This window comes from Columba livia, chromosome 1 (assembly GCF_036013475.1).
Source record: "Columba livia isolate bColLiv1 breed racing homer chromosome 1, bColLiv1.pat.W.v2, whole genome shotgun sequence".
NCBI lineage: Eukaryota > Metazoa > Chordata > Aves > Columbiformes > Columbidae > Columba > Columba livia.
This window is the reverse complement of record NC_088602.1, coordinates 132689853-132702766: the sequence shown is the minus strand read 5'-3', so window position 1 is coordinate 132702766 and position 12914 is coordinate 132689853. Positions and strand designations below refer to the sequence as shown.

At 42.8% G+C, this 12914-nt stretch overlaps 1 protein-coding gene across 29 annotated transcripts in view; it reads right to left on the bottom strand.

Annotated features, from left to right (window-relative positions):
- The window catches only part of PLEKHA5 (pleckstrin homology domain containing A5), a 177000-nt gene that overhangs the window by 46114 nt on the left and 117972 nt on the right, over positions 1-12914 (bottom strand). For all 29 annotated transcript variants that reach the window (XM_065030656.1, XM_065030666.1, XM_065030536.1 and 26 more), the window contains one exon: positions 6682-7149. In XM_065030656.1, coding sequence (XP_064886728.1) covers positions 6682-7149 — 468 coding nt within the window. The remainder of the gene's footprint in view (positions 1-6681; positions 7150-12914) is intronic.

Sequence of the window (12914 nt, the reverse complement as noted above, 5' to 3'; positions counted from 1 at the left end):
TCCAGCCGCAGCTCCCTGTGCAGCCACGCCGGCCTTCTTCCCCGCTGGCCCGCCTTCCGGCACACGGGGACAGCCTGCTCCTGCGCCTCTAAGATGACCTTCTTGAAGAGAGACCAGCCTTCCTGGACTCCTTTATCCCTCAGAACTGCCTCCCAAGGGATTCTGCCAACCAGCCTTCAAAACAGGTCAAAGGCTGCCCTTTGGAAGTCCAGAGCAGCACTTCTGCTGACCACCCTTCTAACTTCTCCAAGGACAGAAAACTCAATCATTTCGTGATGACTATACCCTGGGGGACTTCCAGTTGACATGCTGTCCACACGTCCTTCTCCGTTTACAAGCAACAGATCGAACGTGGCTCCTTCCCTGGTAGGCTCACTAGCCAGCTGTGTCAGGAAGTTGTCTTCCACGCGCTGCAGGGGCCTCCTGGACTGCTTCCTTTCTGCTGTCTTGTATTTTCAGCAGACACCTGGTAGGTTGAATTCCCCCATAAGCACAAGGGCTAGTGGTCAGGAGACTTGTCCTAGCTACCCGCAAAATATTTCATCTACCTCTTCATCCTGCTTGGGTGGTCTGTAACAGAGCCCCACCAGGATGTTCTGCCTTGTTGCTCCCAGGTCCTTGGGGCCTGCAGGTGGGAGTGGGTTCAGGCGGAGGTGCACCCTCGCTCTCCTGGCTAGTATGAAGGTAAAGGACAAAAGCTTCTCATGGCTAGTCCTCAAGCAGAGGAATTAAGTCATACTCCTGTCAAACCCGAGTACGTGGCACTTCTGCTCAAGTGGGTAGAGTTCCTCAGACTTCTCTGGCTGGGCATATCCACAAGTATCTGCTAGAACGGGCATCGGAGTTTTAGCAAAGTCAGGTCATAGTATGGGAGAGTGAAGGGGTGTCTACGTGTGTGCGTATGGGTAGGGGAGAGGCAGGTGGACAGTCCTTCTGAGCACGCTGGCTTTGGAAGGTATTTAAAAACGATGACCTGTGCACATTCCAACGTATTTGATCCTCACGCAGCGGTCAAACTCTGAGGCTCGGTATTCAGTCAGGCATTGACCAAAATGGTGTTCTAGAAAGTCATGACCAGTAGAGATGGCAGGAACCACTCCAGCACTAGGAGAATGTAGATTTGGATTGCTGTTTTTCAGCTGGCCTCTGTCCAGTCAGGCAGCAAAAATCTTCGTGAAGAAAGCCTAAGGTGCCCGAGAAACTTCCAGGATGGTGCCCTGGCGTCCGTCGGGAAGCAGAGAGCCCTGAAATCGCGTGGGAGTCCAGCACCCTGATCATGCGGGCATGGTGTACTGAGTACTGTTAGCGACATGAGCACACCTCCCTGCAAAAGCATGAGTGGGACCATCTCACTACCTGGTTAGATCTCCAGGGTACGGTGATAGCTACTGGCCCTAAGGTAAGATCGATAATTTGGAATCCAGAAATTCCTAGGGTTCAATGCTATTTCTAGGAGAATTTGACTCCCTTTTAAAAACTGTTATCCAGTTATTGACGTTGCAGCCTTCGAAAGCCACCCAGAATGTGAGGTAGCACCAGAGCAGGAAGGTGGACATGGAAATGGAAAGTTTCCAAAAAGGGCCTTCTAGTCAAAGACAGGGACCAGGAGGTGTCACAGGAGTGTAGATGCAGTCAGCCGTGTGTCAAGTAAGCTTGGACAAAAGCATTTTTATTCTTGTAATTTATTGTCCAGTTATGAAGGTGTGGAGGATGGGAGTGGGGAGCCGTCTGGGAGCTCCTGCGACGCTGGTTGCCGCCACGTCACGCACGGGAGCCTGGATGGCTGGGGAACTGCCAGATGATCTCTGTGGCAGGTGGAGCCAGCACCATGTATGATGGTTATTGAGGTGGATCCACCTCCATGGGCTCCTCGGTGTCTTGTGGTGGCTGAACAGCCAGCAGCCCCATGCCATAGTCCGGTGGATCCACGTCCATGGGCTCCACGTCGTCCTTTGGTGGGATGTCACACCGGGTCCTCAGCAGATGGACACGCCGCGGCCCCATGCTGTTCCCCTGCCTGCCCATGGCTGCTTGCTGCACAATGTCATTCATGTGAGTGTGGGCAATGGCTCTCCTGGTGTGAGGAGGGATGTTCCTCTTCCTCCTCTGCTCCTTTGCCTTCCTCAGGCTCCCCGGAGGTCCCAGTCGCACAATGCGTCTCTCGCGTGTCCTCCTCCAGGGTGGGCAGCCATCCACCTTGCTGCTCGGGATGCTGCCTGGCAGGCAGACACGCTTGGGCTGCACGCCACTGGTCGCTGGTGGTCCCACAGCCATGTGCTGCATGCCGGAGATCAAAGATGTAATGTCCTTTGTGGTTGTGGCATGCGGGGTGATGTTGCTCTGCCTCCCCCTCGTCCTCATCCTCTGCTGCCTCGGCTTCCTCCTCCGGGGACGTGTCTTGCTCCTCCATGGTAGCGGGGAGCGGCTTTGTGGCTTCCCGCGCCAAGCTGGGCAGCCACTCGCCTGGCTGCTCCCGCTGCTGCCCGGCAGGCAGACACGTTTGGGCTCCACACCGTTCGCTGGTGGGCCCAGAGTCATGCTCTGCATGCCATTGATGAGAGAAGCGAGATCGATGGTGCTCGCAGCACGAGGTCCAATGTTGCTCCCGGTGGGAGGTGCCGTGCTCCCCTGTGGTGCCGGGAAGCGGCTCTGTGGCGTCCCACCCTGAGGTGGGCAGCCAGCCGCCTGGTTGCTCAGCGTCCTCTTCCTTCCAAGCATGCTTGGCGTCCGAGGGCCTCGCACTGTGGGCCAGCTGCCAGGGCCCCCGCTTTTATAGGGCCGCAACAATGGGCAGTGAGGTGGTGGTGACAGGCATGATGTCACAATGGTGGCGACTGTGACGTCAGAGGTGGCAGGTGTGGGCGCGGGGGCCTGTGTCCTGAAAGATGCCTGAATGTGGGAGAAGGAGGAGTGTGTTTGGGTCTGATGGCCCCTCTCCTGGGGCTCGCTCCCACCTGTCATGGTTCTTGCCCAAGAGAAAGGCTGCCCCGTGGGCACAGGGACTGCCCGCCACCTCGCCTCATGAGCCCTGGGCTCCAGCCCCTTCTCATCCCGTGCCTGGGATGGTCTTGACGAGACGGTGGCAAGAACGTTCCAGGAGGGTTGGGGTTCCTCAGGGATGCCCTGTTGACCTTATGCTCTGCAAGTGGCACGGCCCCCTGCGCTCACCAGTGGCTGAGAGGGAGCAAAGCATCCAGAGATCCCCCCGGTGGGAACGGGAGGCCCAGCCACCTGCACACGGTCTCCCAGCGCTCCATAAAGGAATTGCTGACTGCCAAGTGTTGCGTGGACTCTTCTTCCCTGGGGATCCCTTGGCCCTGCCCCCAGGGCATGGCCACACGTCACCTCCTGTGCTCCGAGCCCGGGGGAAAGGGGAGCAGAGGGCCTGGTGTCCTTTGGGCTGTTGCGCCGGCCCAACACGAGGAGCCTGTGAGAGGCCACCAAGAGAGGTCATGGAATCGTAGAATTGTTTTGGTTGCAAGAGCCCCTCAGGGTCATTGAGTGCAGCCATAACCCAACTCTGGCACTAAGCCATGTTCCTAAGAAACTCATCTAAATGCCTTTTAAACACCTCCAGGGATGGTGAGTCCACCACCTCCCTGGGCAGCCTTTCCCAGTGCCTGAGAACCCTTTCCCTGTAGAATTTTTTTCTAATATCCCATCTAAGCCTCCCCTGGCACAACTTGAGTCCATTTACTCTTGTCCTATCACTTGCTACTTGGGAGAAGAGACCAACACCCTCCATGTTACAACCTCCTTTCAGGGAGTTGTAGACAGCAATGAGGTCTCCCCTCAGCCTCCTTTTCTCCAGGCTAAACAGCCCCAGTTCCCTCAGCCGCTCCTCATCAGACTTGTGCTCCAGGCCCCTCACCATCTTTGTTGCCCTTCTCTGAACTCTCTCCAGCACCTCAATGTCCTTCTTGTAGTGAGGGGCCCAAAACTGAATACACGGTTCAAGGTGGAGCCTCACCAGCACCGAGTTCAGGGGTATTCTATTCATAATGTGAGGCTGCAAAATATTTCTGCAAGTATCATTAAAATTCTCCCTACAAATGTTCCCATGGGAAAAAATGGCTTCCACACTACAGACTCCTTGTAGACACCTTTAGAGGTCGTCTCTAGGATTATTGTTGGGTAGCAATACTGGTTCTGATGTCCAAGTTGGACTGTTTGGGAAAGCGACTTTTTGGGGCTCAGTTCTGCAATGCTATTAATACCTTTGGATCAAAACCTCAAAATAGTCCTTCATTCTAAAGAATGCAAATAACAGCTGGTTCAGAATACGAAACTTCCACATGCAAATCAAGCACAGAGTGGCAGAAACCTGGTGCTGTACAGCAGGCCATTTAATTATTAATACTTAGGGTGAGGTTTACATGGGCAAGGTGGGGAGACAGAGGCTCACATCCTCAGCAGCATCAACAGAGCCTCACTTAGTACCATGCAACCCTGCTGTGTTTTTTTCACATTTGAGAAAGACCACTCAAGTGAACCACTTTTGGTGAAAATATTTACTCATAACTGACTTGCACAAAACTAATTCAATAAAATGATACTGAAGAGGAATGTTTAATTTTTTTTATTTAAAAACCATTTAATTTTTGTTAAAAAATATTGGTCTTCCTTAGGGCATCAGTTGTCTTTATTCGTGTGGCTCTTGCAAAACTAGATGTCTACATCCATAGACATGGCAGGTAACAGCTTCAAGAATTAAAAACTACATTGCCATCATTCTTGTTGATTTTTCAGGTAACAAAACTATTAGACAGCCTGCTCCTCTAAAAAATTAGTAGTTTTACAGTGAACCCTTTTCATTCCATATTGAGGACAGATAACAGCTCCTATTTTATACAGAGTTATTAATTGAACCTATTTGTCAACATTTTATTATTCTTCAAGTCCTAGGGTTTTTGCAGTCTGACACACCGGAGATACTCAGTTTCGTCCTCCATGACTTCTCCAATACATTAGAGAGACAGATGCAACTTAAGGCATCTTTGTTAAAAGTCAGCAGCTTTTTCCCATTAAGTAACAACTACTTTTCTCAAAAATTCAAGTTATGAGTTGAACAGGTGCAACTACCAACAGCCTCTCATCTCAACCTTAAGCTTTAACATAAACTGGAGCTTCCTTCTACTCTCATTCACCAACTTCAGTTCTACTTAAGTTTCTGTCTCCAGCCAGAAACTGGCAATCTGAACAAAAATAAAATTTCAAATTTAAGTGAAAACATATTCTAAAGACATCACTATACATTAAAAATTTGGATCATTATTCAAGGCCACTTCAGACAAAGCAAAAAGAGCCAGCTCAAAGCCAATTCTTTTTCTGTTCACTACTTTTATGCAGAACTGCATCATACTGTTTGTGCTATCAGTGACACCTTTATTTAAGCAATAAGTGGCCTCTATATTCAAGAACAAAAGAATGTTAATAACATATTGTTAACAGTACTTCCCTCGATCTGATTCCCACAATGAAATCAGTTTTAGGGTTTGCAACTGAAAAATGGCACAGGTACTCAAATTTCTCTTTTTGGGTTGCAAGTATTACAGTCCAATCTAGAAAACCTAATTGCATTTAAAGAGCCTTCTCAGTTCTCATTACGTAAGCATGCTTAATAAAAGTCAGAGTGTGCAAGTCACTCTCTGTACTCCAAGTTCAAACTTGATCAAACTACTTAAGCTGAATACTTAATGAAACAATTCCTAAGTATATTTAATGAACAACTAAAGGCAATGAAGAAACGTTCAACCAAATTTGGCAAGTGTAAACCAAACTAATGTAAATTTTACAAGCTTTTTCAAAAACTGAAAACTGCCCAAACCCCGTATTTTGAAATTTGCAGAAAACACATTTTCTGAACTTGGTTCTGTCTTAAGCTCTGCTATGCCATCTATATGCAAAATCCCTAATTTCCAGCTCTGCAAAATATCTCCTGCGATAGTATCTCCATTACTTCCTATCTCATGTAATATTAAAAACTTGTATACTTTACTGCTAAAGCTGTTTGTCTCTAAGGCAGCCTGGAAGCAATGTCCCTACTCTTCTGTCAGACATAAAAATTGCTACAGGTACAAGATTCAATGTTATTCAGACATAATATTAAAGCTTCATGAATAAGTCCTGGAACTCAATATTAGAACTGGGATGTTTAATTTCATGAGAAGAGAAGCTTTAAGCATCAATTTAGTTAGATTTCTGTGACTTACTCCTAGGTAAAGCTTCTCTCTCTTCGGCTAAAGATTATTTCAAGTTTAAAAGCTTCCTGGAATATTTTTGAAGAATTTTAAATAAAATATAATTACAAGTATTTACGAACAAAAATGCAGAAGACAGGGCAATTTAATGAACCAACTTTAAGGGGAAAAAGAATTGTTACGATTGATGACACCTTCTCCCTGCTAGGACAGAGAAATTTCTAATACCTGAAAAGGGTTTCTGGCCATTTTTATAAACTAAGTTATTAATATAGTTTAATTTATTAATAATCACTCAAACGTCAATAAAAAGAGTAACTCCAATAAATCTGTTGTGAGACATCATCCAGGCACTTTTTACAGAGAACAACGAATTATATATTTATCTAATATAGATCAAAACCTAAAGAATCTAAGCAGGACAAAAGCTTAAGTTTATTTTCTAGAAAGCCTGGAGAAAAAAAAAATACATATTACTTACCCTCGTGTTTCCTCTTCCTGTCCTTTTCCTCTTTGTATTTTAATCCACTGTTCCAACTGCAGCATGGAATTAGTTCTCTGCATAACTCGTTCAGACTCCAGATGTGACTGAAATGCATTGTGCTGAGCTCCATCTCCAGCGTCTGCCAGGACAACACCAACAGTCTTATTCTCAGACCCATTTAAATGAACTGGTCTGAAGTGTCCAGCCTTAATTGTGGTTATGGGTAAAGTCCTGTATTCGGATCCCAAGGGATTTAGCTTTACACTGTTAATTTTCGTTAATGGTTTATCTTGCCCAACTTTCTGAAATCCATATTTTTCGGCTTCCAAAGCTTTCTTCTCCTCATTTTTTATCACCTCTTTGTTCTTCTGGTTATTTTGAGTTTCTGGCTTAATTAGCACCCGATGGTTTGAAATATTATTTGCCTCTTGAGGTGGCGTATTTTCAGTGGTTAACTTCTCTACTCTGGAAAGGAATATACGACAGGCTATAATATCATCAAAACATTCATTAAAAAATAGTAATAAAAAAAGTGAATGCATTGGTGTTTAATACAGTTACTTCAGTGAATCCTTGTCCAAATATTTTACACCAATATCTGGTCTTTGAAAGAAAAATCCAGGACACATTTTCGCAATAATCAAGGACAGGTGATTTTGTTTGTTTCATTTTGTTTTGGGAGTGGTGGTGATGTTTTGTTTGGTTTGGACAGTTGCAGTGTTTTTTTGGTTGGAGAATGCAAGTGTTTTTTCTTCCAGGCTTCTCTATTTCTTTGCTATTTTAAAAACATCTGCAACATGGGGTAAATGTAAGCAAACATCCAATTAAGCCCCTAGAAAAAATGTGCACAAACAGAAATAAAGCCAGAGTCTGAAAAAGTGGATGTTCAGTTCCTGGAGGGCTGGACATTCAAATGGTAAAAATATTAAGTGGCTCTCCAAGAGCTACAGCTTCCAGATGTCAACAGCCTGAAATGATTTTGAAAGCCATCTTTAAAAATAGTAGCAGATTACATTGCGGACCAGCTTATGATTCACAATACTGCTGAATACAACATATAATGAGCTCCTTTAAAGAAAACAAACAACTTTTAATGGTCACTGGCATAAATTAGCTTTCTCTAGTATGTTATCACTTTTGCTGGCTTACATTTTGCGGAAAATAACTGTGGCTTCCCTAGTTTTAAGGGGGAAAGTAGCTGCTGACTTAGGAAACCATACCACAAAAATAATGATACAATGGTATTTTTAGAACAGTTACTGCTTTACAGTACTTACACAAGTAATTAAAGTATGCAGTTCTATTAGCTATCTTCCTTTTAAAATTTCAAAATGTCAAGGAGCTGTATCTTTTTCCATACTGGAACATGAATAGAACTTCCAGCTCAGACAGCAACAATTTTTTTTCAGTTTACAAGAACAAAAAAAAACCAAAACCGCCTAAAATGTTTTGATCAACATTTTTTTTGGTACAGGAGGAAAGAAAAAGAGATATAATTCTTTAAGATTACACCTCTGTATAAAACCAAACCCGGAGCAAAACTTTATTTTAAGATGATGTCAAATTAAGCTTTCACATTGTCTTCCATCTTTTTATGCAAATGCATTATTCATCTTTACAACTGTGTTCAAGTACCTAATTCATTTGTAAAAAGGCCATCACATACAGAACTGACCAAGAGCACAAGTATGACCAGTCCTCTGAGAAGTACTCTAATTCCAAGTAGATTAACTACATACATTTTTGCTTACCCTGTCTTGAACAAGAGGCTTAAATGTCCAGCAAGTCTACACCTCCCCAACAGGTTATTTAAGCCATGAATTCCCAAGATGCCAACAACTATTTCAGACAGAACCCAAGCAAATACATAATGGACTTAAAACTGTATGGTCTTTATAAAATACTACCCACTGCTAATAATATCGGACACTTAATCTTAAACGTGCCTCCCATAACCACCCTGCTCCTGCAGGAATTCTCTGCGATGTGAAGGGAATCAAGAGACAACTGCCTTGAAAAAATCACCATTTCAAATGTATCAGTCAGAAACAGCAAGACATCAGTGTCATCTGCACATTGTATGCAAGTTTGATGAAATGCTCATGTGCTTTGCATGTTAACAAGGTGGGTGACTTTTTTTCCCCCATGCGTCTTCCTGACACAGTTGTGATGCTCCCAGTCTCTTGTTGATACTTCATAATGTTATAAAGGTTATCAAAAATTCACCCTACTAATAGAAGTAGCTCAAAATAGTTCTTTTCTTTCAGTAATTATTCCTGAGCTGCCGATGTGAATGCATACACACTCGTGAAACCTATTGCAAATGAAAACATTCGTAACGATAACCTAACATTAACACCTCTCTGGCTATTTGCGTCAGCATTATTTTTATACACAGTGTTTTTTTCTTCATACATCACTATTAAATGCAGAGGTTAGATACATCTGATGTTTTCTGCTAGCAGAAAAGAAAAGGCAATATTTCTGCCACCCATAACATGCAGAGAAAAAACTCTTGATGTAGAACCAATTTTTATGCAGACTTTTTTGGGGGAGGACACGTGGTGGAACTGCTAAACTGCTACACCTATGCCATCGCTTCTATAATTTCCAAGTTTCAGAAAGAAAATTCTGTGCTAATCTCCTACTGCAACTTAAAGTGAGTTATCTTTTTATTTCCATCCCCCCGATTTTAAACTGTTCTTGAGACCAAACACTTCTGCCTTCTCAAGGTTATGGAAAACAAAACTGGATCACCTCCTCCCTGACACCTCAAAACTGTATGACCTGCTGTCTACTAGAAACTAAAGGAATTCACCGAACAGGAAAGTGAATGGAAAACTCAATTTCCCACAATTATCAAGTCAAAGAAGGGTGTTAAAATTTCAGTTTTCAGCCAGTGCTCAAGGATTCACAAGTAAGTATAAGGACTACTTTACAAACAATCCTAAACACCAGCATTAATATGTGCAACCTGCCTTAATAGTACCTGACCCCGTTATATGGGACTTGATATCAATCTTTCTCAAGGTGCTTTACAGCAGAGAAGCAGTTGCCATTTTACAGATGGAACATCTGTGATGCGGAGGGAGAGTGGCATCTCTAAGGACATTCATTGGATAGATGGCAAAGCCAAGACCTGGCACAGTGTTAAGATTCACACTATCATACTACTTTCCACAGTGCATCTTAACTAAAAAAAAAAGCCAACAAATCCAAAAATCACAGAATTGTTTTTCCATGAAACCTCCATGCTGTATCACTTGTTACTATGGTTATACACAGCAGAGCCAAGCGTTTATATTTGACATGCCTTGCGATGGCATGGAGCCTGAATGACTGACATTCAAACAGATTTCTGGGCTCTTTAACTTTGTTCATCAAATCAGTCACCTCAGTGTGAGCAACAGATCTCTTCCCACAGCAAAGCATCCAAATGGGAAAGAATGATTAGACACTAATAGGTAAATGTAAGAAACATAAATCCATATTTATATGGGGCTCCATATTTATTACTGACTCTCAAATACATATTCAACAAGACCTGCAGGGTATTTTGAGGACAGGGGAGTGAGAAGACAAAAGAGAATGGGCACTGATCATACGTGTTTCGGCATATATGGAACACAATTTACAGGTTTCTACAACAAAACAGAAATATGGAGTATGGAGCAGTAATACAGGAAAAGTACTGTTTTCTGCTGTTTTATATAAGTAAATAACTCTAAAACTGGGGGAGTGGCAGGGGGATGTAATCAAGTATCAGATAGGAAGACTGATTTAACGAAGCCAGGCAGAAGCATTTGAAAAGCAAAAGCCATCTTTTCCAAACATGGTGACATCAGTAAACCCCCACTATGGATGTCATTATGCTAACAAGTGCTTTTTTGGCAGCTTAGCTGATGCTGTTCAGGGAGAGTACCTACATTAGGAGAAAAAAAAACACCACTCTTTTCTTAGTACATGCTGTATCACTCAGAAGAAATAAAGGCTCTGGTACACACAGCTGACAGCAAAACAATAAAAAGACCCGATGCTCTTAAACACAGAAGAGTAGAGAAATCAGCATTTAGGCTAAAAATGATAAATTGGTATGCTGGTGAATATTAGCGTCTACAAACACAAGGAAGCAATCAGTACTCACAGACACAATTTAACTACAGTCTGCAGTGTTACAACATGGATTGAGTAAGATGTGTTGCTAATGCAGTGAGGTTGGTTTGGATCATATTTCAAGTCATAAGCTTAAACAGTTCCTCACTGACTAAATTATTTGTGTATAATTATTTTGATAGGTCTCTCACTACATTATTAAACTTGAATTTACTATCTAGGTAAAATTAAAACAAAAATGTTTAGAAAGGAGTAATTATAGTTAAGTCAATGGGGCCAAATAATATTTGTCCTTCCCTGCAGTTAAACATCAGAAGGGAGTTTTCCTGCCATGACTGCAGATCAGTTCTAAAAGAAATGGTTACATTTTTATTTTCTTACCTCAGTACCTCATTTCTGTATTATGTGGCTAACTGTATGTGGAAAGTAAGAATATTTTATGGAAAGCTGGGCAAAACCCCCACAACTTCATGTTTTAAATATTCTTTTTTCTCTCCAAGGAGCTCACATCCTCAGAAAAATAAAGACACAGATTGTAGCTCTGCAATTATTTAAAGTTAAAACATTCAATTTAACGGACTGTTGGGTTTGGATTTCCAGAGTATGATAAGCAGTGAAGTACTTTGACTTCTGGATTTAAAGAACTATAGTGTAAAAACTCTGACTTACCATTGGGCAATTTATATTAACAAGCACATAAGAGTGGCTCAACATCAGCTTACATAAATAGTTTAGGAAATTCTTAATAAGTCTAGCTCCTGTATTGTAAGTATTTAGTCTATTAGAAAACTGTACTCAGTACAATGTTTGAATCTCTCTCAAAAAAATCCTGAGAAACAAAAGCACTGGCTGAATTTGCCTGAACCAAAATCATTTACGCTTACAGCTATATGCGTGGCAAACTTCAGGGTACTTAGAGATGAGGTAATAGAATACTTAATACTTAACAGATTTTTACAGGAAAGAAACAGTATTTCTTCTGGATAAGATCACATCCTGCTACATGGTTCATTTTAAGAACTGGTTTGATAGCCAAAAGATGGATTCTTCAGAAAACACGTCTGAAGGGTTTTCTTCCTTATTATAGCTAACAGACATGAAAGTCTTTGAGACTTCACTGGTCTTGAAATGTATTTTCTCTCAAGTGATTATTTCAAGACCACTAACAAACTCTTCAAAGAGGTTACCATCCAGTACTGTTTTGTTCTAAGGTTTCTTGCCTGAATTAAAACAAGAAGATGCTGCTACATAGGATACTTTTCTTCTTCTGACACTTCTTTTGGCTGCTGGCAAAACCCTTCTGCCCAAGGTATCCTTGCAGAAAACTACTGATTTTGCTGTTAAGTGCTTTTCTACTCATTTTGTGTGCTACGCTGATTCACCAAGGACTCAGATAAGCACCTGAAGCAACACAAGATAGATTGCAGGAGTACATATAACTGGCTAAAAAGTGTTAGGTAAGCTCAGCTGTATTGGGAATCCCCACTGTTTCCCCACACACTGCCAAACACCCAAAACAGGCAGGCATCAGTGCTGGAACAGGCACTGCGGCTGAAAGAAGGGCATAGGAACGCATGGCCAAGCATTTCAGGAGACTGGAATACTCTTCATGGCAGTGGCTGCACGTCTGTCTCATTAGAGCAGCCACGGATGGTGCTGCAGTCAAGGAAGGATGAACAGCCCGCAAAGCGGCACCTGGCGCCAGGGGGAACTCACTAGGAATCTTGCTACGCTTGCTCTGAGGCAGCAAACGTGACTGTATGGCTGTATTAATGAACTGCACAAAAGAGCGGATGTTTACATGAACATTTGGATTGCTTATGTTAAAAGAAATGTCACAAGTAATAATGTAACTTCTCTCTATATAACTAAGTTTACTAAATATCTTCTATAGAGTATTGACTATTATGGGAGACTATGAAGACGACACTAAAGAGTTTCTGTCAGAAGGAGATATCCTTTTTTCACAGTTTTTTTTTCTACTACAAAGATGTCCTCTTCAAATGTCCAGTCTTCACAGTACTGCAAATAACAAATGAAGGCCATTTCACCAGTTCAAAAAAGATTCAGAATGACCTACTTCAGTATTATTCCCCCTACAAAGTGCTTATACAATC